Source organism: Baudoinia panamericana (assembly GCF_000338955.1).
Source record: "Baudoinia panamericana UAMH 10762 unplaced genomic scaffold BAUCOscaffold_2, whole genome shotgun sequence".
Classification (NCBI taxonomy): Eukaryota; Fungi; Ascomycota; class Dothideomycetes; order Mycosphaerellales; family Teratosphaeriaceae; genus Baudoinia; species Baudoinia panamericana.
The window spans coordinates 716,707-741,899 of NW_006911258.1; the positions used below are offsets into that span (position 1 = coordinate 716,707).

Genomic DNA, 25,193 nt, shown 5'->3' on the forward strand with positions numbered 1-25,193 from the left:
GATACCTTTGTTCAACAAGACTTGGCGACCTAGGCTTTCCAACGACGTGGGTACAGAACACCTAGGGTGCAACCTACGTTGTAGCTATCAGTCCTCGACCATGGTACTGCAGTAATCAAACCCCCAGCGCCCTAGCGGTCTGCGACTTTCCATTACTGTTGAACCCAGGCCGTGTATCCACTTGCTCATTGAGCCCCCAGGCTGTTGAGGAAGCATCATGGACCGTAGTACGTCTCAGATCTCTTGCATACTTACCTTCATAACTGCCACCTGCCGCACGGTGCAAAACAGCCCGGTTATCCCAAATGATCAGATCGCCTTCATTCTCCCACTCCACACTTACCGTATTCTCCGGTCGCGTAGCCCACCCAGTTAGTGCCCAAATCAACTGCCAGCTCTCGGTATCGGACAAACCGTTAATATGATGGAGATGAGCGCCTATGTAGAGATTCATACGATCAGATGACTCATGTACTTGGACGAGTGCATGCCGATGCATGGGGAAGTCCTCCGGTTTGAGGTCGGCGAAGAACTCTGGCGATCCGCGTTTGCGACTTGCATGCAATGAATGGCAGCCAGCATAGTGGTTGTCTAGTAAGCGCTGCTTGAGCTCGTCAGGCAGAGTGTCGAATGCCGTCCTACTGTCCGCGAAGTCGGTATTTCCGCCCGTACCTGGTGGAGGTAGACGGCACGCCCGCAGGAGAGAGTAGGAGGCGCGTCGAGGATTGAAGCTGCTGTCGACATGAAAGAAGCCATTGCCCTTGCCGTAGTGAGACCTTGGACTATCCACAGCAAGCGGTTTGCCATCGGCGTCAACGTTGCCTGCGTCGAAGAGCTCGTAGTACTCGTAGCGCGGTTTCCGACCGCCGGTCATGTAGGGCCGAATGTCGTCAAGTTCGCCGAAGCGGCGCGAAAACTCGACGTGTGTTGTGTCGTCTAGACCCGTGTCTCGGAGGACAAGGAAGCCGTACTATAAGAGGGACTGAGCGGTAGTCTGCAGCTTACTGTAACGCGTACCTACCTTCGCCATGAGAGTGAGCAATTCCGCAAAGGCTTCATCCGAGATCGTTGCTAAGTCGACACCGTGGACTTCTGCACCAAACGTTGGGTGCAGCCCTTTGACCTGGAAGAAACCTCCTGGGTCTTGTGACTGACTGAGTAGGCCAGGCATGATGGACGTTGTGTATGTCGTAGCAGTGATTGGGATTGAGGCGATGAATTAGACTGGCTCAGGCGCGTCGTGTTTGCGCTATGGCTAAGTAGTCTATACGAAGAACAAGAAGCATAGTGCCCGTCCAGAGTTTACTGTATGTACATGTGGTCGTGCTGCTAATACGCCCCAGATCGGGTAATCGGCCATGCTCAGGATCTGCCGAGACTGCGTGAAGAAGCGGGGATCTACATGCTTGCCTGGCCTGCCTTCGTACAACGCAACGGCACTTCTATTCGACTAGTCCGTGCCCAGCTCCTCCAGGTCGTATGGGAATGTCAGCGTACATATCGGTGGGAATCCGGTCGCAGATCCGGACCAGATATCGCAGCCCTTCGGTCGTAATTCGTCCAGACAAGAACACGACGAGCGCAAAGACCCCGCTATGCAATAGCAACGCCGTTAACGCCAAAGCTGAGACAGATGACCAACATGCAGGGACGAGCATCACCGATACTCGTCCATGAACTCCCGGTGAAACTTTGTAATCCGTCCAACCCACTCGGTACCAGGTGCCAAGAACGTCGTCCGGAAGTGCAACGTGCCATCCTTCTGTCCAAACCCGCTACCAGGCACAATGCAGATGCCCGTCGCATCCAGGAGTCTGAGACAATAGAAATCATCCGGCTTCTTTCCCGCTTGCTTCGCCGCTTCCACGGCTTTCGGAGGCACGGTGATGGATGGGAAGAGGTACATGCTACCCTGTGGAGACTGACAGGAAACGCATTCCATCTCCTCGAAAGCCTTGTAAAGCGCTTGAGCCCGAGCGAGGAGGTTCTTGTAAATAGTGTCGTACTCTTCCCTGTAGAGAGGGTATGAAGGGTCGCCTTCTCGAGGTGGATTCACCATCATCTCGACCATGCATTGCCCGATAACTGGAGCGCACAGCATGATAGAGACGAACTTGTAGACCTGTGCAATAACCTAAGTGATATCGTCAGCACCGCACATGTGGACGACGCCAGCAACACTTACCTCTGGATCAAATCCGACCATCTCGTAGTACCCACCCCTGTGACCGCACTCGCCGACCATGCCTTTGCTGATGCTGTGCAAGCTTGCGAGCTCCACGTTGCTGAACTTGCCATTGCTGTTCTTCTCGCTTTTTTGCAAATCTCGAAGAGCCTTCTTAAAACTATGGAACTTGCCTTCAAAGACGTTTGTCTGGTACACTTCATCTGCAATGCAAACAAGCTTCTCCTCTGCTGCAAGCTCCAGCACGCTGGTAATGTCTTCCGGCTTCAAAGATGCGCCAGTGGGATTACCAGGGTTAATTACCACAATAGCACGTACATCGATACCTTCATCTTGCGCTTGGTGGAGTGCTTGTCTTATACCCTCAAGGTCTGTGCTCCAATTCGATTCCTCGTGCAGGTAGTACGGAACACATTTCGCATTTAGTACAGTCAAGGTGGCAGTGTACAGTGGGTACTGAGGAATAGGGACCAGGACGCCGGTTTGAGGTGTCGAGCAGATGATGTTCATCAAGGTATTGACACCAGAGCTGGCTCCCGCAGAAAGATAGATGTTGGCCGGATCTGCAGGGTACCCGTCTCTTCGTTCAATGAAGTCGGCCACACTCTGTCGTATGCCAGGCGCACCTTGTGACGCCGAGTACGCGCCTACACTCTTGACATCCTTCAACAGCTTCTTCGCGCGCCCAAACACGTCACTTTTATAGCCAGCATGCTTCTCCAAGACGTCCTGCTGCTCCAGCAACAGCGGGTTCTCCAGTATACTCGCCACTTGTCGGAAGAATGTGATGGGCTTTTGGTCTAGTTGCTGCGGGTTGCCGATATTTGCACTGATGACAGAGTCGAACGGCAGGTCCTTGCCCTCACCCTTGTTGAGTTGGGCGCGGTACTGCTCGCTCTTGATAGCCAGCTCGCCACGCACGGCGTACTGTGCTTTGCGCACATTCTGATTGATGTTGTCAACGTTCAAGCTCCGTATCCGCGGCGTTGAAGAGAAGAAGCGCTTCTCCAGGAATGACGGAAGAGGTAGCGATCCCAAGGGTCCGCTCAAGGGCATGGTGGCAGCACGTCCACGACTGAATAGAACAGCAGGTGATGCAGAGGAATATGCACTTCGTCTGAGACCGAGTCGTGTCAAACAACAGCTCCGCGACCTCCAGATGACGCTCTTGCCCAGCATCGTGAACTCTGCATGCCGCCGCAAAAGAGTCACCCGGTGCTAGTTGCCGATGTCGCTAGGGCCTGCCAATGGCTCTAGCGGACGCTATCTCGACTTATCAGTGACGACAGTGCTTGGATGTCTTCTCGTGCTCGAGCTCTCGCCGTCGAAAGCGTAGTGATGACCATATGAAGCACGATTGCTTTTTATAGTGCAATAATGGACGTGTTGAAACGGGCACGCGAGCTGTGTGAGGGGTCGTGCGCCACCGACGATCCGCCTGCATGCCATCTCAAAGACGCCAAGATGTTTCGGTGCGACCGACCGTTGGAACCCGTTGTTAGCCAAACGGTCATGCTGAACCCAACCCTCATTCATCGCTCCAGATGCGCGAGACCAAGATCCAAACGGGGTATGGGGAAATGTATAAGACGCGAAAACACAGAGCGCTTCAGGCAGATAGACAGATACCTTCAAGCTACCCCTTCCCCTCCTCTTCCATCTCCCCTTCAAGCCATATCTCATGCCCGCTCCCCTCCCTAACCCACAACGAAGCAAAAGCCCCAACAACCGCGATACCGGTCATAGACCACCACGCCGTGCCAACAACGCCATGCTGAAGGCCAATCCCATAGATCCAGCCCATCAAGGCCGGGCCTACCGTCCTCGTCGCCGAACTCACCGTTTGCGCAATCCCGTGCACTGTACCCAGGACAGACGGATGAGGCGAGCTATTGTTCACCAAGATGGCGGTGGAAGGCAGTGCGAATGTCCGCGCCGTCACCTGAATCAGCAGCACGACCGTGATTGCGATCCAGACTAGCGCACCACTGGCTTGGCCGGGTGGCGGGTTGATGGATGGGATCATGGCGAGGTAAGGCGCGAGTAGATACGAGAAGGGGAAGAGTAGAAGCGAGCCGCGGAAGCTTGTAAGCGTGCCGAGTCTGTAGCTCAATGTTGGGTAGAGCAAAAGCTGCAAGCTAATGCCGATGACGCCGAGGATCGCTAGAGAGGTGCCAATACTGGGAGGGGGCAGCGCTAGGCCGCCGGTGAAAGTGAAGGGTAAGTGTTGGTGGTAGCCCGGCGGGAGATGCAGCGTCGTGCTGTTACCGTCGTTGTTCGTAGTGCCTGGCGAATAGCGAGGCGTTGAGAGGAAGACGAACCATATGTTGTTGAAGGTACCGACGTGCATAGCCAGTAAGCCGTGAGCGACAAGGGTGAACAGCACATTGGTAGTCCAGATACGGCGGAATGGCAGTCTGTGGCGAACACTCGGAGGAGGCTTGGTGTGGCTAATGCGCGCCGCTTCCAGCTCGATATCCTCCGCAGCAGTCTCGTGCCCGGCAAGTGCTTCGTACGCTTGCTCGTGTCTCCGTCGGAACACACTTCTAGCAATCCACTTTCCGACCCGACGGCCGAAATCCGGCTTATCCTTGCGCGACTCGTGCGTCTCGTCCAAACCGAGCAGCACGCTCATGGCGCCGCAGAACAAGAAGACAGCGTTCACCACGTTCGGCAACGCATACGGCCAGGTCCGCAACCAGCCTCCTCCATTCTCACCAAACAGATGAGGGTAGCTGCCCACTGGATCCGCCAACAGCCCACCCAGCAACGGTCCGATAATCACGCCGATGTTGAACGTCATAGGCATGAGCAGGAACGCACGACTCTGGTACTTCTTCTCCCGCACAATCTCACTGATCATGGTCCGCATGACTCCAATATTCCCGTTCAGCATGCCACCCATGCATCGCCAGAAGACCGCCATTGCGAAGCTGCTGGAGAAGCCGAAACCTACGGTCCCAATTGCGGTGCCGAGTACGCCAATCAAGATCACGCGCTTACGGCCAAACCAAGCACTATCAGCGAGGCGACCCCAAATGATGGCTGTTAAGAACTGCGAGCCAGCGAAGGAGGCGGAGAGGATGCCCGCTTGTCTTGCGACGGTATCGTCGGACGGCGGAGGCTGACCGGGAGCGTGAAAGGACTTGAGCTGGTAGAACATGTATGCCTGCAAGCTCGTCTGCGCAAGCGGCTCGGCCAACCGTGCGAGCGTGAGGATCGCAAGCTGGTCTTTCGCCGGGAGGGCAGACCATGAGATCGGTCCATCTCGTTTCTTGTCGGTCGATGGTGGTGGTGCCGGCGGCTCCCCTTCGTCGACTCGTGCCGTTTCGGCCGCTTCTGGGATGGTGTTCAACAAGGTTGCCGTTTCGTCCGCGAGCGTGTGCTCATGCCTTTCATCGTCATCGTCCTCATGGTCCAGTAAGCGCTCATCCGCTTCGTCGCGACGCAGGGTCTTTGCGTCGAACTTCTCCAACTCTATATCCGCATACTTGCGCCGTTCATCGAAGCTGTGGGACTTCGACGACGCTGCGCTGGCGATTAGTGTAGTAGCCGCGCTGTCTATTTCTCTTTCCGGATACGCGGAAGCCGGCACTTTCGTGGAAGTGTCATCGTCTTGCTGACCACGCATTCGAGCCGAGGCGCTGTTATGGAGAATGCTATGGAGATACCATGGGTCCAAAACGTGGCGGGGAAAGCGAGCGATGTCGGCTTCACGCACGACACTTGAAAGAAAATGCTATGCTTCTCTGTTTCCTGTAGAGTGGATGGAAAGACTTACAGAAAACGTATGGAGTCGTGTGAGACCAAAAAATATTCAAGTAACTCACCAACAGTCATATCTAGAGCCTGCAGTTGCCGGCGGCGCATTGCGTTGCCGACTTTGCCGTTTCGGCGTTGCTGAGGAAGTCTGACAACGCTGATTGGCCGCGGGTGTTGTGCTGCGAGTCATGCTGCATGGAGAATGAATGTACTCCGGAGACACGGGCATGTGACATGATCGTGCAGGTCGCCATTGTCAGTAGCAGCAGCAAGGCGACCGAGGCCAGCAACAGCTCATGGTGTCGCACGTCCGTTCGCGTCCTGCTTGTAAGCACAACGTTGTGCTGTGAGCGTACCGGACAACGCCAGCTTTTTCGCTGGGAGTTTCGAAGTAACTTCGTAGCTTTCATTCCGGTTCTCTCCTTCGAGAATCGCTTCCATTGTGAACGATTACAGTTCCTCCTTCGCGAAGACTCTAGCAGCCATCGATCAGTCCGTGAACCTCCTGTTGCAAAGCTTAGCAGCTCGCCATTCCATTGAGGACGTTGAGGACTTACAGGTGTTGCTCATAATAATCCAGCAACCGCTGCGGACACTTCGTTCGTAATATGTTCATCTTGTGCTGGGTTTTCGGGCCGTTGTCCTTCCACATAAGGAGACCGATGAGCTCCCTGTTCTCGACCTTCACTCCCTTCGAGGTATGTGTTTCGAGAGCTTCTTCGATAATAGATGCGACGCGAAGGACATGGTCGTCCCAGGAGCCGATGGGGAGCTGGCGGCTTCTTTCCACTGGCTCTTCCGCAGTGCCGTTGGCAGACTTCCGGCCACGCTTCTTACCACTTGACGCTTGAGCTGGAGAGTCGAAGGCTTGTTCTGCTGTTCGCTTGCCACCTTTGCCCTTCTTCAACATGGCACTCGGAAGTTGCGGTGGGCCGCCGATCTTCTTGTGGTATGCCTTGAGCGCGTCTTGCGCGCCTTCGCTGCAGTCACGGTCAGCACTCGCATGACGGAGCCAAGGCTACTTCACACCATACAGATTCTCCACAGGCTCCCATGTCATGTCGTCCTCATTATCGTAACCCAGCCATTTGATCTTGTACTTCACTGAGCCGTCCTCCTCGAAGCCGTGAGCCACTATCTTCTCCACACGGTACTCTTCTTCGCCCGCCTCATCCTCTTCGCCATCTTCGTCGTCAACGTCGGGCAGCTTAGGTTCAAGCTTGGCTGTTTGGCGCGCGGGGATCTGGTCGGGGACATCGTCGTCGTCGTCGAACTCGTCGTCGGATAGCGCAGCTGTCTGATAGTCAGTAAACGCCTTGAGCGGACCTGACGGGTGGTAGACTCACGTGGCATATTGGTGTGGGCTTTGGCGCGCTTGATGGTTACAGTTGCTCCACTTGTGGTAGCTTTGACGCGTTGACGCCCTCTACGCTTAGTCCTTCATACGTGGCGTCAATGATGAGGACGGAGATGCGAGGGAAGTAGGCTGGTGCAGGCGAGAGAAGTGAAGTGAAGTGAAGTGTTCAATGAGTAGATGAAGGAGATGGAGAAGATGCGCTCATTGGAGCGCAGTCGCGTAGAAGTGGAAGCTTGGGCCACCTCCACGCGACCTGGATTTTTCGAGACGTCGAGATGGAGATGGAGATGGTGTTGTTTGCGCGGACACATACCTTACCACCCACCCTGCAAAGAACTCTGGTGAGAGACAAAGACTTCGTCGTGTTGTTGTAGATAAGAGGAGTTTCGCATGTGGAAGAGAACGAGAACGAGAATCAGATACTGGCAAAGCTGCGGTCGGCAGTGAATGAGTTGCCTAAAGTGAACGAATTGCTTGGGGTGAATTGAGAGAGTGTCAGAGTCAGGATGGCGGCAGGTCCCATGCGTAAGAGACAATCGCCCATTCATCAACACGTAATAGACTCAAGCAAGTGCTGACGATGCGTACAGAGATCGATCTGAGCAACGGTATGGCCCATTTATACCGATGCTGTACCACACTGGCCATGCTGTGGGATTTGTCCGCTAACGTATCTGTACAGCACAAATAGCGAAAGATGAGTCCGGGCGGCCCTTCATCATCGTACGCGATCAAGGCAGGAAGAAGCGCAGTCACGGCATCGAAGCGGTCAAGTCGCACATCCTCGCCGCTCGAACCGTCTCTTCCATCGTCAAGACTTCACTCGGGCCACGCGGGCTGGACAAGATCCTGATATCGCCTGACGGTGACATCACCGTGACCAACGATGGCGCCACCATTATGTCGCAAATGGAGATTAGCAACCACATCGCCAAGCTGCTGGTTTCATTATCACAGTCACAGGATGCAGAGATTGGAGACGGCACGACGGGTGTAGTCGTGTTGGCTGGCGCACTATTAGAGCAAGCCGCAGAGCTCATAGACAAGGGCATCCATCCGATACGGATAGCAGACGGCTACGATGCAGCTTGCGAGGTTGCCGTCGCCGAGCTGGACAAGATATCAGACACCATCTCCTTCTCGAGACAAGATACTACTAATCTATCCCGCGTTGCCAAGACTTCCCTGGGCAGCAAGATCGTGTCCAAAGCACACGACCAATTCGCCGCCATGGCAGTAGAGGCTGTACTCTCGGTAGCCGACCTCGAGCGGAAGGATGTCGACTTCGAACTAATCAAGGTCGACGGCAAAGTCGGCGGTTCGCTCGAAGACAGCATCCTCGTCAACGGCGTGGTGGTCGACAAGGACTTTTCACATCCTCAGATGCCAAGCGAAGTGAAGGACGCCAAGCTCGCCATCTTGACCTGCGCCTTCGAGCCCCCAAAGCCGAAAACGAAGCACAAGCTGGACATCACTAGCGTATCAGAGTTCAAAGAGCTCCAAAAGTACGAACAAGCCAAATTCACCGAGATGATTAAGCAGATCAAAGACACCGGCGCAAACGTCGTGATCTGTCAATGGGGCTTCGACGACGAGGCGAACCATCTCCTCCTCACCAACGAGCTCCCCGCGGTCCGATGGGTCGGCGGCCCAGAGATCGAACTCATCGCTATTGCCACCAACGGCCGCATCGTCCCGCGCTTTGAAGACCTGTCCGCGTCGAAGCTCGGCAAAGCGGGCATAGTCCGCGAAATGTCGTTCGGCACGACGCGGGAAAAGATGGTCATCATCGAGGACTGCGCCAACAGCCGGGCCGTTACATGCTTCATTCGCGGCAGCAACAAGATGATCATTGACGAGGCCAAGCGCTCGCTCCACGACGCTCTTTGCGTGGTGCGGAATCTGGTCAAGGACAATCGGATTGTGTATGGTGGCGGCGCGGCGGAGATCGCGTGTTCGTTGGCGGTGGAGAAGGCGGCGTTGGGGGAGACGGGGTTGGAGCAATATAGTATGCGCGCGTTTGCGGAGGCGCTGGATGCAATTCCCATGGCGCTGGCGGAGAATAGTGGGTTGTCGCCTATTGAGTCGTTGTCGGAGCTTAAGGCGCGGCAAGGGAAGGGAGAAGGGCAGGGGAGGTTGGGCGTGGACTGTATGGGCACCGGCAGCAATGGTAAGTCGGCTTCACATATCGAGCGTTTTGGTATATGCCAAGGCTGACACGAATTGCGCAGACATGAAGCAGCACTTCGTTATCGATCCGCTGATTTCGAAGCGGCAACAGTTGTTACTGGCGACGCAGCTGTGTCGGATGGTGCTAAAAGTCAACAATGTCATCATTGCTGGCAGCGACGACAACGACTTCTAGACGTGAATGCGTGAGATGAGCATGCTGTTCGCTGTGTGCTGGAAGCACGGTGCGGCTGTTTGCATAGCGTGGCGTTTCGTCAGCATAGACATCTGCATGCGATATGTAAAACGAGCGATACAGATACGATGTACTAAAGTCGAAGTCGCAGACCTTGTCAGACAACGGATCCGAACAGACTCATCTACGAGTTCGTGGTCAGCTGCCATGGCACTATTGAACTTATCATTAGGTCTGCACGTTCCGATATTGAGCGTAGCTTGTTCGAGTACTCGCCAGTGCGATCGAAGCACTGTGGAAACGGTCCCCAAACACGCTTCTATGCAGTTGCCGAAGGCCTATATTGCCTGGCGAACCTCCAAGGCCCCTCACGTCTTCGGCTTTGTTCCAAGTCTCCGCTTGTACTTTCGAGGATCTATCCAGGCGTCAGTACAAGTTTCAGCCTGACGTTGTGCCGGACAGCAGAAGTCCTACCTTTCCTGCTCATCCGCACGGGATCCCTTGTGCCCTTGCCACCTTCCCAGAAGCCGCGGCCGCGCTTGCCGACCAGATCTGCGTGGCAGATACCGCAGTCTTCGGGCCTGAAGTTCTGTTCCCGAGAGCCTAGAACATGAGTCAACACGTATGTGGTTCCCCGAGACGAGGCTTGCGGGCCTGCAAAGAGCACCGCCACAGTAGCCGAATCGTGTGCGGTTGGGTTGGGTGTGCGTAAGCTTACAGTAACCACTAGAGGTGCGTCAGCAGAGTTACTCAAGTCGGCGGAGTCCAAATCTGTGTCCGAATCTGCAATGTGGAATTATGCGGACCACTGGTCCGGTACAGAAACTGCACGTCCGCGGAAGCCTGATATGGCTGGGGTGGAAATGCAACGCTGCTCGCTTACCATATCATCCTATTCGCGTGTTCATTTGCATGGTCCGAAGCTGCATCGTGACAACTGCGACGCCATGTCAGCGCTACTGTCGTGGTTTTACTGGGTTCTAGACAATGTCCGGTTCGTTCTCCGGATGCAGGAATGTAGAGGAGTCTCCATTGCTTCGCTGCGCTTACTCACCGGTCGCATGCGAAGACTTTCGAGCAGCAGGAGAATCTACATGGTTGCAGCTCCGTTAGCGCACTGTTCGTTCAGACACGTCCAGCAACGATGGCGCTTCGCCACGGCGTGGGGAGGTTCAATCAGCGCCTTACCTAAACCATCGGTAACTCTGCCAAAGCGGTCAGCCAAAGGTATCATATGATCAAGATGTGGTTGTGCTTGCAGACTTTTGCATAGTGCGAGCAGCGACCGCGCCGGGGCAGCTGGGTGCCAGCTGTGATGCCGAGATTCTCCTTTTTCTGAGGACTGTTAGCAAGGGTCGGATGTGCGTTCGAGAGCAGGCGACGGTACCTTCTTTTGGCCAAAGGCTTTGCTTGCTCTTACTTTAATCCCTCGCGTCAGCTTCTTTCGTCACTATTCGGAGCAGGTCATAATACGTACTGGCGGTTGCGCTGACCTGCAGGAACTTCACCTCAACGATACGGAAGGCTTGGGAGGTTAGTCCATTCCAACTTCAACGGCTAAATGGGAGGCTTACTCATTTTACGGTGGCACTCTCTGCAGATTGCGAAGCTTGAGTCGCCCCTTACGGAGACCACACCTGGCGCAGGTAAGGCCGTTGAGCATTCGGCACATGTGGGAGTGAAGTTGCTCGGGAGCATGTCGATGACGGTGCAACCGTCGAGATCCAAATATCCACCTCTTACGGAATTGGCATGGACCAAATCCGCTCTGAAGCCGACAGCTAGCACGCTTGCACACTTTTTGCAGGTCTCTTGCCGCATGCTTGCTACGTCTCCAGAGTAGCTGCGCAGACGCTGGACATCCATGGTGTCTTTGCAGCGCTCGCATTTGATCGTTATAGAGAGTGATGTGATTTCCAGGAGCTCGATGCCATAGAGCTCCATGTGTGGGAATGACAGCAAAATACCACGTTCTAATGGAGTCGAAGCAGGCGCAGACGAGTCACCGTGCTCGTCATGATGTCCAGCTTCCTCGGCTTCATCTGTTGTATAATCATCGCTGTCCGTCTCGTCGTCGCTGCTGCTATCATGAGCCGCTTGCTGCTGACCCCACTCGGGCGGGCGAGGTATGATATGGATATGTGTGCGGTCTCCGATTCCGCCTGTGGCAGACTGGTGTGGCGGGACAGCTGAGACAGAATCCAAAGGCTGCTGCTCAGCTTGCGCTTCAGGAACGGGAGGGGCTGTAGCACTATACTGCTTGACTCCCAGCGGAGCAGTCCCTGAGAGGTTAGCTGTTGGCGCTTTCGCCATGTCCGGCAGGTGCTGGACGAGGTGATTCGCAAGCTGGGTCAAAGAAAGACCACCAGCGGCGCGGGAAAAGGCTTTGAAGGCCTCTTCAACGTTTCTGGCATCCTCGCTATCGGTTACTAGACGTACTGTTGCGGGATCAAGAGGGTATTGCTGGGAGACTTGCAGATCAAAAGTTGCAAGCGCCTGCAGCGAGGGTGGCCACGTAGCTTTCTTCTGTGAGAGCAATGGCAGGGTATATAGCTGACCATCGGCACTTTTGTGGAAAGACGGTAGCCGGCTGAAGCGAGCCTCCAGCTGCCTAGTATGAGCCTGACGCCTTGCGTGCGCGGCAGCTCGTTCCTCCTCACTTGGTCTAATTTGTCCAACACTGGGCTCAGCATTGCGTACATTATCAGCAATGGGGGTTGGCGTCGTTATTTTGACTGATACCGGCAGCCTGTTTGGCACAATCGTGACAGTCTCCGCCGTGCGACCTGCGAGAATCGTCTCCAATTGCCGGTCTAGTCGGTTCATAATGCTAAGCAATGTAGCTGTAGGCGTAGCGACAGCGATGGCGTCGAATCCACGCTCTATGTTGATCTGGAAGCCGCGCGGTATATCCTTGTTAGCGACTCGCAGTTGCGGCTTTGCCGCAGCTGGAAAGACTTTCGGTACGTTAAGAACACACTCAAGCTCGTCAATTTCGTAAGGAAAGTCCGGATCAGAAGGTTTCATGCCAAACGTAAGCACCGTAGCATCTTCGCGCTCAACAACTGAAGGCTTGAAGCGACGCTGAATCTGCGCAAGTTGGAAAGCACGCGGGTCTGCTGTCTCTGCCTGCGGTACAGGCCTAGCAACCACCTTTGCCCGCGTGACAGTCTGGTTTGAGCTTTGCGCCTCGAAAGGCACAGTGCAAATGTCTGAGGGTTGGCCATCTTGAGCAACCGGTTGGGATTTGCCATGCGCCTCCTGGTTTTGCACGTGGAGGAAGCGACAGGCGTTTCCTGCTCGACAGCCTATGCGTATAGGTCAACAACCTGAAGAGAAAGAGTCAAATCATGGGCAATTGCCATGATAAGAAGGCCGCTCAGTGCAGAAGGTGGGCATGTCTCTGCCCACGAAGCAGTTCTGGAACTCTCACCTACCGGTTTTGGTGTTGTAGAAATGGCACACCTTTGGCTTTCTCGTCGAATTCGGCAAGGTTGCTGTTGAAGCAGCCTCGTCTTGAGATGTCATTTCTTGTTTAGAGGCTGCTGCCATCTCCTCTTTGAGGCGCGGCGTGATCCTCGCTCAGTTGTCGATGAATGCTCGTCAACACAAGCGCGACAACAACTGGGTGTCTAGATGGATCGCTGCATCAATATCAGGAGTCTGCTGTTGCAGGGCACAAACGATTGTGGTCAAGCAAACGAGGATTCGACAGGACTGACGTCTTTGTCCAAAGCAGCGAAGTGTTGTTCAAGTCCCACGTCTTCACACACATGCATACAGGTGCTGAAGTCTTGAAGAAGCGCAGCAAGATCTCTACTGTGGCGCTTTGTTCGAGTCAGGGAGCACTTTCCACACCTTCAGCCACTTCAAGGCTCGGCTCTGGATGTACATGTACTGTACATGTATACATGGACGCGGCAGGTAAATATCATGTGCGTACCAGGATCACGCGAGAACCTTGTCATCCGAGCTTGGTGCGCTTGCATCAAGGCTTTGCACGCTTCGGTCAGTGCGACAGCCAAACGCAGTAAAGCCGAGTCCACTCATCAGACTTTGAGGAGACACAAGGTAAGCGACGCGTAACTCACGAGGACATTCGATACCGGACTCGCCCGATGACAGTCTTCTAGCGCGAGCCGAAAGTTTTCGACCAAAGATGTGCCGGGTGGAGCAAGCGGCGAAGTCCTCCACCGGGCCCATCTCCATAGTGAACACTCTGCTCGGCGAAGTGGAACCAGCAGGCTGTCGAGGCATGGACATGGAGTAGCAGCGTTCAAATACGGTCCCGGTGGGACCAGAGTGGGAAGGACATGACAACAGTCAATACAGCCTGAGGTAAGTGCTCGGTCAGTTCGTTCTCGCAAGCGAATTTTGCAAGCCTGTTCAACTAAGCTGCATTATCCCAACAACCGGAGGCCACGTATCGTGCGTGAGCTCGGAGTTACATGTGTCGTACCGCGCGCTGTAACGTTGTGTGCTCCGTAACCGCGGTTGCAGGATAGAGGACAGCTGACTGCGAATGGCAAATGGGAACGAAGAGTGCTCATCCTGGCTGCTGCATGGCTTGCAGAAGCGCCGGTGCTGGCGCTGCGAGGCTGCTGCAAGGCTGCTGCACCTTGTAAATCACTGTATGCACGCTGAAAGTGACTCGAATGGGCGGTCTGCGCTCACATGCTCTCACCGGTTCTGGAACACTGCAAATGGAGGGCAAGGTGTGAGCGAGAAGAGAGCAGTGCCTTTCGACGCTGCTTCTTTGCATTATCGTTTGGCTACCATCTACTATGCGAACAGGGCAGCTTAGTGGCGCCACATACTCATCCATTGCGGCGCCGTCTCCTGAGTATCGATCACCAACCGCATGGCTGGTCGTCTCTCTAGTGCGGCCCAGTATGAGTACACTCACTTGTTGTGATACTGCTGTTGGTAGTACATTGTGGCTGCCGGCGCAACCATGCGTGTTGCGAGCAGCCGTGAGCGGCCGTAGAAACTGTAAAGTGCCGATGCTGGTATCTTAAAGTTGCAATTTTGCCCCCGAAATGCCGTAACTGGCCAGTCAAGCCATGCGCCATACCCAGTCCCGTGAGGATGCTATTCTGGAACCCATCCAGGGGTTGTATGCTGTCGCTTGAAGTCTATTCGCCTTCAAAGATCAATGGCTAGAACGCAGGAAATAAACAATATGTTGACGTAGTTCACCAGCCTTTGGCATGATATTCCTGCAGGCCGGCATGGAAATAGTCGTTGTTGAGGTTCTTCAATCTCTCGCCTTGCGATAGAGCCACTGGTTCAGGCAATTGCTTCAGTTTCGTCATATCCTGGGCGGTGTGTCTACGCTTGAGTGCTGCAAGATTGCCGGTACTTCGATGCTGGCGCTCCCAGAGGAGATTCTTGCGAAGAGACTCCGTCAGTTCAGTAGAGAGCATATTGCGACGAGTTGTACGTGGCGAGAGAGCTAGCTGTGGTGTATGTGTGTTTGATGTAGTCATGATAATAGGTTGAGGACGTGACTCTGTGCCAGGCATGGGTAGTTGCACGCCTGGCTCTGGCGAGGCGGCAACTGAAGGTCCGTTTGGTGTTGAGGTACGAGAGCGGCGTAGCGCAGGAGTGGATCTCGAAGCTGCGTTTTGTAGCGCTTTCGCGCGATCAGGCTCGTGCATCAGTGTCGTTAGAAGGGATCGCCGCGAGGTCAGATTCGGTCTGGAGTCGACTCGCTGGAAGAGCTCTTTCTCGTTGACCGACGACGGACCGCTCTGCTCATCTGAATCTTCCCAGTCTGACGAGTCATCCTCTTCTTCAATGGCGCTTTCTGAGATCTCGTCCTCTTCGTCATCCGACTCGAATACAGGGCTGTGCTCTGCTGCTCTGCCGATTGCGACTTCGTCCTTAAAGGTCGTCTGCTTCCTGCTGCCATTGCTACTGTCGCTGCCATCATTTCGCCTCAAGCCGTCGGAGAGTGAGCTCTTGTACCGTGTTTCTAGTGAGCTCTCGTCATCGCCGGATGAGGTGCCGATGACGAACATTGGTGCCTTCTTCTTTGGAGGTTGCGATTGCTGGTATTGAGGCGACGTCTTCAGTATCGGCGTCGGCTGAGCCGCAAGATGGGTTTGTGAGCGGTATGATGAAGGTGCGCCACCAGGCACGAAGCCGCGGACAACGCTGTGAGTGCTCATTTCGGTGCTGGAGCTGTCCTCGGAGCCTACAATTTGAGACTGCGATGTTTGCGAATCATTGGTGTCGACGGTAGATGCGGAAGACTCCAGGATGGATGGTTGTGATGTTTCTACTTGTGGCAATGTATTGGCCTGTTGCGAGGATTGCGTACATTGACGGTCGCTTGAAGTGTTCTGCGGTGTATGGGTGGAAGGTGGGTTAGTGAATCTCATGGAAGGCGTCGCGATCGGCAGCTCGATCGGTTCGATTTGCTTCGTTTCTTTGATGGAGATGACAATTTTCTCCAGGTCAATGGGCGTAATATGCTTCTCACGACCTCTGCTTGTGCTGCTTGTAGAGTCGTCTCTTCGCAGCTTCGGCCGTGTATTTGGAATTGTGGTGGCGGTTAGTGATGACATGTCTTCGTCGTTAAGGTCATCTGACACTGCCGAGTCAAAGCTGGTCGACAGTTCCGGCACTGCTGGAATGTTGGTCGTTGCTGCTTTCGGCTTGGGCGTGAACGAACATCGTGGCGAGAGGGTGGAGCGCGCTTGCGACTCGGGCGCGCAACAGAATGTTTCTCGGTTCCATAATCGCCAGCTCAAGTTCTCCAGCCTCTTGCCGTCCTCCATCGCATGTGATGCTTTTGAAAAGAGTGACCACTGCGAGAGAGAAAGTCAGTCCGCATGGCTACATTTGGGTGGCCTTTGGTTGGACCTACCATTCCAAAGAGATTCTCCACACTACTAGTATCAATTGTATGCAGCGCCGGGACTTCCACCCTCAACAGCGAGTGTTCTGGTCTGAACGGCATCGTGGGCGGTATCTGCGCACGCGTATAGCGAGCGACAATAAGGGTAGAGAGCAGTCCAGATGGTGTGTTGAGCGCGTGGTTCTTCAAAGGGTTGTTTGCGGGCTTTGTGCGTCACAAGCACCACGCTGTGGAGTACTTAGGTACAGCGCTGCGCATCGGCGATTCTCGAAATGGGTTATTAGGCCCGTGTCTTTTCCAATCCGCGGCTAAAACACGATCACGGAAGCGACTTCGCCGCTTTTGCACGAATACTCTCGTGTTCGTGTTTTGCGGTGGCGGTGAACGTGTGAAGCAGCGACGGTGGTGCCAGGTGTGGGAGAAGAGCCTTTGTCATTCACCGCAACGGGACAGGGAGGCTGCTACTACATAAAGAGAGCACGCAGGTCTGACATGACAGCGCAGTACCGAAGCGTCCCACCGCTGCCGCGCCAGAGCAGCCCTGTTTCTGGGCTTGCATCTACTACCAAAAGCCAACATTCCGGGAGAATGGGCTTAGTGTCCCGGAACACACCACCCGCAAAAGCATGGACCAGGACGCGCAGAGGATTTGATCATTCGCATACGGAGGTAGGCGTTGCTAGACTTTAATGCTACGCTCTAACGAGACTCTTCTCCATTAACGGGCAGGGGAAGATCTCCCGGAAGATGGTCGCGATTAACACCACGGCAGTCCGTTAGCTGCTGAACCCAGCCTATCCGAGCTGTTTCCGTTAATCCCCAGAGTAGCGTTCGTTTGGGAGGTGTCACCTGAACTGTATTGTTCGACTTTGCAAACGGGCAATCGGAAGCAAGTTCGGTATCTGCCATCGGGACGAGGTACCTCGGCTTGCAGCTTGCAGCGTGGGGGCAAAGCCGCTCGCCCATCAGCGCTGCAGGTGGCGTCTTCTGATGCAACTGCGTACAGCAAGTAACTGTGTACACTCCATGTTGTAATTGTGACTGTCAGACGGACATCCTCGCAACGACTGATTACACGCTGCAGGCACCTTGACCGCAACCGCTTGAGCTGCGGTATCACCCTCGCAACCAGGGGTCGGCACTCCCATAATCCCCCCCGTAATGCATTAGTTCAGCGGCGGAAGCGCGTCCCGACCTTTTGGCTCAAGACGATCACTCTCCGTGTTTGTCTTGTCCTAGATAGAGATGAAGTGGTGGCTGCAGACCGCACTTCTCGATCGCTGTCATGTCAATGTCGCAGACGGCTGGTGAATGTCATGGGCCGAAGCGTACCGACGCCGTTGTTCTCAGAGTAAGACACATGCGGCTCGGCGATTCGTCCATCAACTCTGCCCATCAGTAGCTGAAAGAGGCTGCGCCTCTCCTCCAGTGGTTTGCCCGAATGGTCATCTGCTCATGCATCGTACAGCAATGCTACTATGTTAAACGAGATGCGCCAACGACGTGCTGCAACCAGGTACAGCCTGCGGTTTGCTGCAAGCCCACGGGACTTGAGCGCCATCCCGAAGATGCTGTCGGGTCCTCTGCGGTGTATTTCTGGCAATTCACCACATGGCTGGGATGCGGACGGCGAAGTGTCTATGGCGCGGAACCTGCCATCTGGGCCATTACTCGTGATCGGATGCCTCGAGTCGAGACCCTCACACCATCCTTTCTGACATGGGGCATCTTGCTGCTGCTGCTAGTGTACTCCTTCCGCTAGATCGTCTCTCATACATCTGGGATGTCCAGAACGTTGAACATCTTGTTCGCATTGTCTGCTGCCAGAGCGGCGCGGCGACGCATGCTTTTGGGGAGGAACAGGCGCCCATATGTGGCGCTGCCTGCACGCGAGACGACTGCTCGTTGTCATTGGCGGATTTTGCTGATGCTGCTTCACATGGAAGTTTCGACAACGCACAAGACAAGGTCATTGACTTCATTGAATTCGTGGGATGGGATCCTGCGAGCGACACTGTCCGGCTACGCTCTCCAAACACAGAATGAATGTGACATACATCGGGCATCGGCGTGGGAGGAGCAAATCGCATTGCGGTGCTCTCCCTAGAATGTGATATGTCATAGGCCAGCGGCAATGCGCAACCAGCTCGCACACGCCCACGCCTTTTAGTCGCAACTGTGACGGTTTTGTGCGAATAGCAGTCCTTTGTCCAACCTTTGTCCAAGAACGAACCACATCACGCGCAGCCCACTATGTGCATTCTCGCTGCCAGCGCATCGGTCATCTGGTGCCCACCGCATAATCCTTCGTTTGTTGCACTCGACCTGTTCGCGCCCGTCGTTGCCCGATGAACCTGCCATTGTGCCTTTACACACTCCCAAATGATTCAAGGCAGGAGTCTGGATCCTGCAGCGATTGACAGGCGCGAAAGGCAATCCCGCATTGTGGCGTGAAAGTACTCCACCTATACCTCTAGCCTGCGCGGCTTTGGGTGGAGTCTGAGGTACCTGCCAAGTAGATCTGGGCCTGAAACTCTTTAGCCGTGGAATTAACCGGTCTGCACACCTATGCTTTTAATGCTCTGTAAGGACGTTCTCCGTAGCACTCGTAAGTGGATCGAATCCAATTGCGCTTGACGACGATGCACATGACGCGCCTCCATGAAAGCAGGAAGATCTTCACTGTTCGTCACCGATGGGCGATGGCCAAGCCGCGAATCTCATCACAAGGCAGCGGATCGTCCCGGCTTCATCTCCGGTCTCCAACTCCCCCACGACAGGGGCTTATGGCAAATGTCGGCGGCTCCCTGCATGGCGGTCAGGTGCCTCTCGCAAACGGAGTCTGTTCAACGTATGCCGCGCATTCCCGGCTGGGGAGGGCTGTCACAATCAGAGGTGGCGCCCTCGAAGCCGGAGACTGGCTGCGTCCCCTGCCGGCGTCACTTCAAGCGAAGAGCGGGAACGTGGACGCAGATGTCACATGGTTTGAGATGGGGTGTGCTGACCTTGTTTCTGGGTCTGGGAAATCCATCCCGATGATCGTCCTCGTGACACGACCGACGTCAGCCGTGTCACACATACGGTACGCCTCAATATCGACGCACAGAAGCTCGTTGTCTTTCTGCCACCCTTCCTTAGTGAGATACAACCTGTTGCGGCGCAGGAGATAGGGTCTCGCTTTCCAGCCTCAAACGCTGACTTGCATCACTAGTCGCGAACCCGTGATCCGGGCTTGGACGTGTAACGTTCGTACATTATCGACCAAGTGCTGACATCGACGAATCAAAAACGACATCAATGTCGTTTCTGGGAGCGAAGTAGGAGTATGTACCATGCGGTGTCCGACGGCTGTGTCTGGCAATGTAGAAATTTGATTCTCCGTATGCGACTCCTTTTCTCTTTCGTAGTGCCACTGTATTGCCATTGCATGACATGAACAAGCCAAGCCTGTCAAAGGCCAAGTGTCATAGCACCCACGCTCCCAGCTCTGCGGACACTTCTAACGCTCCTGCAGAGCAAGGCGTGGGATGACCACCACACTCCTAGCCAGTCACAGTTTGTAATCGCAGACGTGCGCTTGTATGCTGAACATAGTCACTGATTGCATCACTGCATCGCTCGTGGTCCGGCATACGTCTGAATGTACGCCCACGCCCTTGCATATTAGATCGCACAACAGTCAAGCTGCAGGCCATGAGAATAATCCGGTGGCGTGGGCCGAGTCCTGCGTCCAGGGAATGGGGGAACACCGGTATTCAGAGCTACGATTGGCGTGCTCATTTCAGTCAAGAGGCAAGAGTATGCTTCGCATTGCTCTTGCAGTACACTGGCTTCGATGGTATCTGCTGCACAGGAGGAGCTTTCCATCCAAGGCGTACATTACTCCAACACTGGAACTCTAGCGTGTCATGATACAACAGGCGTCCAAACGAGCGGTGTTCAGAAATATCCTCGTCTAGCGCGGCCACAATGCCCTCCAACAATCATGCCATACCCTTCCTAAGATGCAATCGTCACTGGCGAGGTCCTTGATCCCGTGAACGAACCCCTAGCTCTCCCGACGCCTGGACTTCTTCGCAGCCCTAATTTGCGACTCCACCGCTTTTGCTCGTTCATGAAGTCTTCGTTGACCTCCAGCAGTTGTTCTGTCTGCACACGGATGCTTTCCAGCGTGCCTTCAAGTGTCATTGGTGGAGCGTCAGAACTCCGCTCATAGTAGCTGTGGCGGGGGGAGAAAATGCCGCTTGTCGAAGTTGACTGTACTGCTCGAGCTATTACTCCTGTGCTGGCATCCAGAAAAGGATCTCTAATGTTCGTTAATGCTTCTTTCGAAGAGTTAGGAGGTTTCGGCGGCGCAGCCGCGTTCTTCAGATGAGCCAACTCCTCTTGGACTAATCGCAATTGAGCCGCGAGCTCGACGTTTCGGCGTTCTAGGTCATCTTCACTGCGCTTGCCATCACTGTGATGATCAGCGCCTGCCCGCCTTCCGTCTCTGGGATAGAACGGCGTTGGCGAATGCACCTCGTCCTCCGACGCATACGCCAACGGTGTCTCCGCCAATCCTGGCGTGCCATCCTCAACAGTCAATGCCGGCGTCTCTGCCTCTCCATCTCCAGTGGCAGCGCGGTTGACGAAAATATGTGACAAGCCCTTCGCGGGTGTTTCAGGCTCATGCTGCGGATGCACGACAGGAACTGCTGGAGAGCGTGTCGCTTTCCGCAAAGCTTCCGCGTGCTCTGCCTCAAGGGCGGCGAGAGCGGCTTCGTGGACGCGGTCGCGTTCAGTGCCAGCCGCTTCGGCGCGTCGTGAAGCCGCTTCTTCGATCAGCGCGATTTGCTCGGCATGACGGTCCATTACAGCCTGCACTTTGTCCTCGTGCGCGGTGGATGTTTCTCCGATGGCGTTGGCGTGCTCGTGTCTGAGCCGGTTGACAGAGTCCTGAAGCTGCTTCATCGCGGCTTCGTGCTCGTCACACTTCGCAAGTAGTTGCACCCTCTCTGCAGCAAGGGCATCTACCTCGTCACGCAATCGAGCCATGGCGGCGTTCTCGTTCGCGCTTGGCCGTTCCAGTGCATCGAGCTCTATAGCATGATCGGCCCTCAGAGCGGTCAATGCTGCCGAGTGCATCTCCTCTAACTCGCCTTTCTGCGTGCTTAGTGCCTGGACATGTTCGGTTTCCTGTTGCTCGGCTCTTTGCTGGAAGGTCTCGAATACTTTTTGCAAGCCCTCCGTCTCATTTCTTAAGCTTGACAGCGATGCTTCGGCGGTACGCCTGGCGGCTTCGGCCTCCGCGAGCGACGTCAGCAGCTCATCCACCTTTTCATGGAGGCTGTCATTGCTGTTGGCGAGATTGTCATGATCGCGTTCCAAGTCCTTGTGTTTCGTCGCAAGCGTTTCGTGAGTCTCTCGTAAGGCTTGCACGTGCTGAGTTAAAGCATCTCGCTTGTCTCCCGCATCTGTAAGCTTGTGTTGCGCCGCTTGAATTTCGTCTTGCAATGTCTTTATGACAGTTGCGCTCTCCCTCGAATGCTGCTCGCACTCTAAGCTTGCGTCCTCTGCTTGAGACAGGAGTTCGCCCATTTTCAGCTGCAACGATCCTACGACCTGTGTGAGCTCACGAATTTCGCTATCTTTGGCTGCAACGTGCTCCTCGTTCCGGGTCTTAAGCGTTTCACTTTCCTGCTTCAGCGACGCGATAGTTTCGTGCAGGCTCCTCGAGCATTCCTCTGTTGACTTGCGTGCATCTTCAAGCTCGTGCTGTAGCTGTATAACCTTAGTCTGCAGTTGTTCGGCTATTGCCTTGGATTCGCTTCTTGCGCGGTCTTTGTCTGATAAAGATGCTGCGTATTCTTGTCGAAGCTTACTACTTCCGGTTTGCAGGCTCTCGACTACAGTGTTGAGGTCGGTAAGTTCGGCTTCGTGCCCAGACTGAGCGTCGTGGCTGAGCTGCTCCAGCTCCCGCAACTGTGTCTGCAAGCTTTCCACAACCTGGCTGCTCTCGGTGCCACCCTGCTGAAGCTGGCTTATCTGAATTTGAAGCTCATCAACTATGCTCTCATGTTTCCGCAAAAGCTCCTCACTATTATGCTGACTGCTGTTGTGCATCTGCTGCAGGGTCTGCACCTGGGCGCGAAGCGAATGCGTGGTGCTGTCGCTGTCGTCGGCGCGTCGACGCTGTCGTTCGTAGCTCTCAAGATGCTGATCCTTCAGCTTCCGCATTTCGTCTTGCAGATTCTGGATCGTGCTTGCAGAGTCATCCAGCGCCACACGATGCTTCTCAAAGTGTTCGCTGTCTTTTGCTCGCACATCATCGAGCTCTCTTTGCAGCTTCTCTGCCGCCTGTTCGGCTTGCTTTGCAGCCAGGCGCAACCTTTCCATCTCCTCCTCAACCTGTTGCCGTACCTCCTTGAGGCTGGCCGAGAACTGGTCGTCGCTTTGCGTTTTCTCGCGCGCTGACTGCTCCGAAATAGCTTTGGCTTTGCGCCTCTCTTCTTCAAGTTCCTTACGCAACTGCTCGTTGAGCTTCTGCGCCTCCTTCCTCTCTTTTGCTTGCTTTGCCACATCCTCGTTCAACTTGATCTGACAGCGGTCGATCTCTTGCCGTAAGTCGTCGATGACGTGCGCGAGGTTGTCGCGGTCTGCTTCTTTCTGCTGGATCGTTTGGTGGAGCTCGTGCTCGTTGTGCGAAGCGCGCTTCTTGCTCTCGCGCAACGCCTCTTCGACAGCTTCGATCTTTGTCTCGACACCCTCGAGGCGGGAGGACTGCTTACGTTGGGTCGCCAACTCAGTGCGCAGGTTGGTGAGTTCTTCCGCGTGTGTAGACTCTAGTGAAGCCATCGCTGCTCTGTGTGCCTTGCTCACTTTCTCCATCTCTGCCTCGTGCTGGCTCGTAAGCATCACCTTAAGTTCGGCTCTGGCCTTCGCCGCATCTGCGCTTGTGTCGTGCTTAAGCGCGCCTTTCGCTACTGCTTCGGAAAGCTTGTGGTTCTGCTGCTCCAGTCGGATTATCTCCGCTCTCAGGTCCTTGATTTCGACAGACATCGTATCGCGCTTCGTACTCTCACGTAACAGGTTCGATATAACTTCCATCTCTCGCATGCTCTGCTCGTGGGTGGTTAATGTTGGCGTGGGTGCCGTCATTGGGCGGCGGCCAATCACTGCAGACTGGGTGCGCGAGTGTCGAGAAGTCAGTCTAGGTCGATTCGTTGCTTCATTGTCTGACACTGCTTGTGGCTTGGGAGCCGGAGCTTCAGACTTCGTAGAGCGTATCTCCAACTTCGGAGGCGAAGGGTGTCGTGCTGTACCAGCTTCCGAGGGCGCTCCATCGTCGGCTTCCAGTTCCGGCTCCTCGGAGATAGTACCTGTCAGTTGCGATCGGGCTACGCTGCCGCTGCTCTTCGTTGACACGGACGAGAATGACGTTGGCGACTTCACTGTCTGCCGCGTTGCTGTGGTAGGAGGTCTCGAAGTCGTGGGACTCGCCGTATTAGTCCGTGGTGCAGCTGCTGGTCGCTTGGGCGGCACTGTGGCAGCACTGCCGCCGAGAGTGGTTCGTCTCGTGCTGGCACGACCAACAGTGGACTTTCTTGGCGGTCGTCTGTTCTCGTCGCCATCCCCAGATGTGACTGAGGCAGCATCATCATACGAGCGAACCGGCGTTTTCCTTGCCGAGGAGCCAGTTGGTCGCGTGGGCGGCTTGTTAATGGTGCTGCCAGTCGTCCGAGCGGCAAGCGCGCTCGTCTTCGTAGACGTCGTCGTAGACGTCGTCGTAGATGGCGCCTTTGGCGTACTTAGACGGGCAGGTGTTGCTGCTTGGTTCTTAGTGTCATTCGTAGAGGTCTGTTTGGTCGCTGCCTTCTCCATTTCACACTCGTTTTGTTCCAACGTCGTGAATAAGTGTTGACGTGTCGTGTCTTTGCATCGTTGATGCACTCCTCAGAGCTGGATGTGTTGAGCGACCGGCGCTTGGCAGAATGGTAAACTGTAAACAAAACAAGTTGGAAGCTGGCAGGGCAGGACGCAGGTACCGACCCCTCGGCCTTTGACGTCGATCTCTCTCAGCCGCGTGCCTCCCCGCGGATCAACCTGAAACCTTCACGAGTCATGGTGGCATTACGAATGCAATGCCCAATTGTATCCTCGGTCAGCCTCCATTGGACGAGCCTCCAGCTACGTGTAATCCTTTTGGCACGCTGTGTTGGGAAGCAACATGGCCGATGTTCGCTCTATGCTCAGGGCGGAGCGGGTAAGCAGGCGAATTACACATCCGAATGCCTCATACACTGGTGATGGGAAACTGCTCTGTAACCTGTGCGAAACTCTGGTCAAGTCCGAAGCATCATGGCAGAGCCATCTGCATTCGACCGGCCACGCACTACGTGCAAGCAGACAGCGTGATGTAGCAGTAAGTCGAAGTTCAGACATTACCGGAAAGAAACGCAAGGCTTCAAGCGTAGAAAGTCCGCAGGCGGATCGGAAGCGAGCTCGCCCCAAGGAGACCGTCGATGGTGACAATCTTGCCGGGACTGACGGTGCTCGCCAAGGCGAAGTGGACTCTACCCCAGAGGTAAAGCCTTCAGACAACGAGCACATGCCGGAAGAAGCAGCCCTACCCTTGGCCGAGACAGCTTCTTCTACAGCATATACGCCAGCAGCCGCT

At 54.9% G+C, this 25,193-nt stretch overlaps 11 protein-coding genes across 11 annotated transcripts; 2 read left to right on the top strand and 9 right to left on the bottom strand.

Annotated features, from left to right (window-relative positions):
- Positions 1–115: 115 nt before the first annotated feature.
- Positions 116–1,171, bottom strand: BAUCODRAFT_145130 (uncharacterized protein; the record flags this gene model as incomplete). Its single annotated transcript, XM_007675126.1, has 2 exons — positions 116–970; positions 1,022–1,171. 2 exons carry the CDS (start codon positions 1,169–1,171, stop codon positions 116–118), a joined length of 1,005 nt encoding a protein of 334 aa, XP_007673316.1.
- A 486-nt stretch (positions 1,172–1,657) lies between these two features.
- On the bottom strand, positions 1,658–3,241 carry BAUCODRAFT_63743 (uncharacterized protein; the record flags this gene model as incomplete). The annotated part of the gene is made up of 2 exons (XM_007674926.1): positions 1,658–2,134; positions 2,186–3,241. The coding sequence occupies 2 exons, from the start codon at positions 3,239–3,241 to the stop codon at positions 1,658–1,660; spliced, it is 1,533 nt and encodes a 510-aa protein (XP_007673116.1).
- Positions 3,242–3,821: 580 nt separating this feature from the next.
- On the bottom strand, positions 3,822–5,816 carry BAUCODRAFT_63253 (uncharacterized protein; the record flags this gene model as incomplete). Its single annotated transcript, XM_007674904.1, has 1 exon — positions 3,822–5,816. One exon carries the CDS (start codon positions 5,814–5,816, stop codon positions 3,822–3,824), a length of 1,995 nt encoding a protein of 664 aa, XP_007673094.1.
- Positions 5,817–6,436: 620 nt separating this feature from the next.
- On the bottom strand, positions 6,437–7,300 carry BAUCODRAFT_145133 (uncharacterized protein; the record flags this gene model as incomplete). The annotated part of the gene is made up of 4 exons (XM_007675127.1): positions 6,437–6,452; positions 6,505–6,927; positions 6,982–7,240; positions 7,294–7,300. 4 exons carry the CDS (start codon positions 7,298–7,300, stop codon positions 6,437–6,439), a joined length of 705 nt encoding a protein of 234 aa, XP_007673317.1.
- Positions 7,301–7,730: 430 nt separating this feature from the next.
- BAUCODRAFT_348787 (uncharacterized protein) lies at positions 7,731–10,090 on the top strand. Its single transcript, XM_007675128.1, has 4 exons — positions 7,731–7,829; positions 7,895–7,912; positions 7,987–9,474; positions 9,536–10,090. The coding sequence occupies exons 1-4, from the start codon at positions 7,811–7,813 to the stop codon at positions 9,667–9,669; spliced, it is 1,659 nt and encodes a 552-aa protein (XP_007673318.1). The 5' UTR covers positions 7,731–7,810; the 3' UTR covers positions 9,670–10,090.
- Positions 10,091–10,727: 637 nt separating this feature from the next.
- BAUCODRAFT_30153 (uncharacterized protein) lies at positions 10,728–13,527 on the bottom strand. Its single transcript, XM_007674763.1, has 6 exons — positions 13,107–13,527; positions 11,244–12,977; positions 11,147–11,194; positions 11,057–11,088; positions 10,858–11,004; positions 10,728–10,759 (listed from the first exon to the last, which is right to left on the bottom strand). The coding sequence occupies exons 1-5, from the start codon at positions 13,219–13,221 to the stop codon at positions 10,900–10,902; spliced, it is 2,034 nt and encodes a 677-aa protein (XP_007672953.1). The 5' UTR covers positions 13,222–13,527; the 3' UTR covers positions 10,728–10,759; positions 10,858–10,899.
- An 858-nt stretch (positions 13,528–14,385) lies between these two features.
- On the bottom strand, positions 14,386–16,998 carry BAUCODRAFT_30156 (uncharacterized protein). The gene is made up of 2 exons (XM_007674764.1): positions 16,544–16,998; positions 14,386–16,484 (listed from the first exon to the last, which is right to left on the bottom strand). The coding sequence occupies exons 1-2, from the start codon at positions 16,634–16,636 to the stop codon at positions 14,865–14,867; spliced, it is 1,713 nt and encodes a 570-aa protein (XP_007672954.1). The 5' UTR covers positions 16,637–16,998; the 3' UTR covers positions 14,386–14,864.
- An 869-nt stretch (positions 16,999–17,867) lies between these two features.
- On the bottom strand, positions 17,868–18,926 carry BAUCODRAFT_348615 (uncharacterized protein). The gene has a single exon (XM_007675129.1). The coding sequence runs from the start codon at positions 18,622–18,624 to the stop codon at positions 18,235–18,237; it is 390 nt and encodes a 129-aa protein (XP_007673319.1). The 5' UTR covers positions 18,625–18,926; the 3' UTR covers positions 17,868–18,234.
- Positions 18,927–19,347: 421 nt separating this feature from the next.
- BAUCODRAFT_30162 (uncharacterized protein) lies at positions 19,348–20,010 on the bottom strand. The gene has a single exon (XM_007674765.1). The coding sequence runs from the start codon at positions 19,956–19,958 to the stop codon at positions 19,722–19,724; it is 237 nt and encodes a 78-aa protein (XP_007672955.1). The 5' UTR covers positions 19,959–20,010; the 3' UTR covers positions 19,348–19,721.
- Positions 20,011–20,139: 129 nt separating this feature from the next.
- On the bottom strand, positions 20,140–24,558 carry BAUCODRAFT_349155 (uncharacterized protein). The gene has a single exon (XM_007675130.1). The coding sequence runs from the start codon at positions 24,395–24,397 to the stop codon at positions 20,534–20,536; it is 3,864 nt and encodes a 1,287-aa protein (XP_007673320.1). The 5' UTR covers positions 24,398–24,558; the 3' UTR covers positions 20,140–20,533.
- A 134-nt stretch (positions 24,559–24,692) lies between these two features.
- On the top strand, positions 24,693–25,159 carry BAUCODRAFT_30165 (uncharacterized protein). The gene is made up of 2 exons (XM_007674766.1): positions 24,693–24,938; positions 25,078–25,159. The coding sequence occupies exons 1-2, from the start codon at positions 24,744–24,746 to the stop codon at positions 25,102–25,104; spliced, it is 222 nt and encodes a 73-aa protein (XP_007672956.1). The 5' UTR covers positions 24,693–24,743; the 3' UTR covers positions 25,105–25,159.
- Positions 25,160–25,193: the final 34 nt, after the last annotated feature.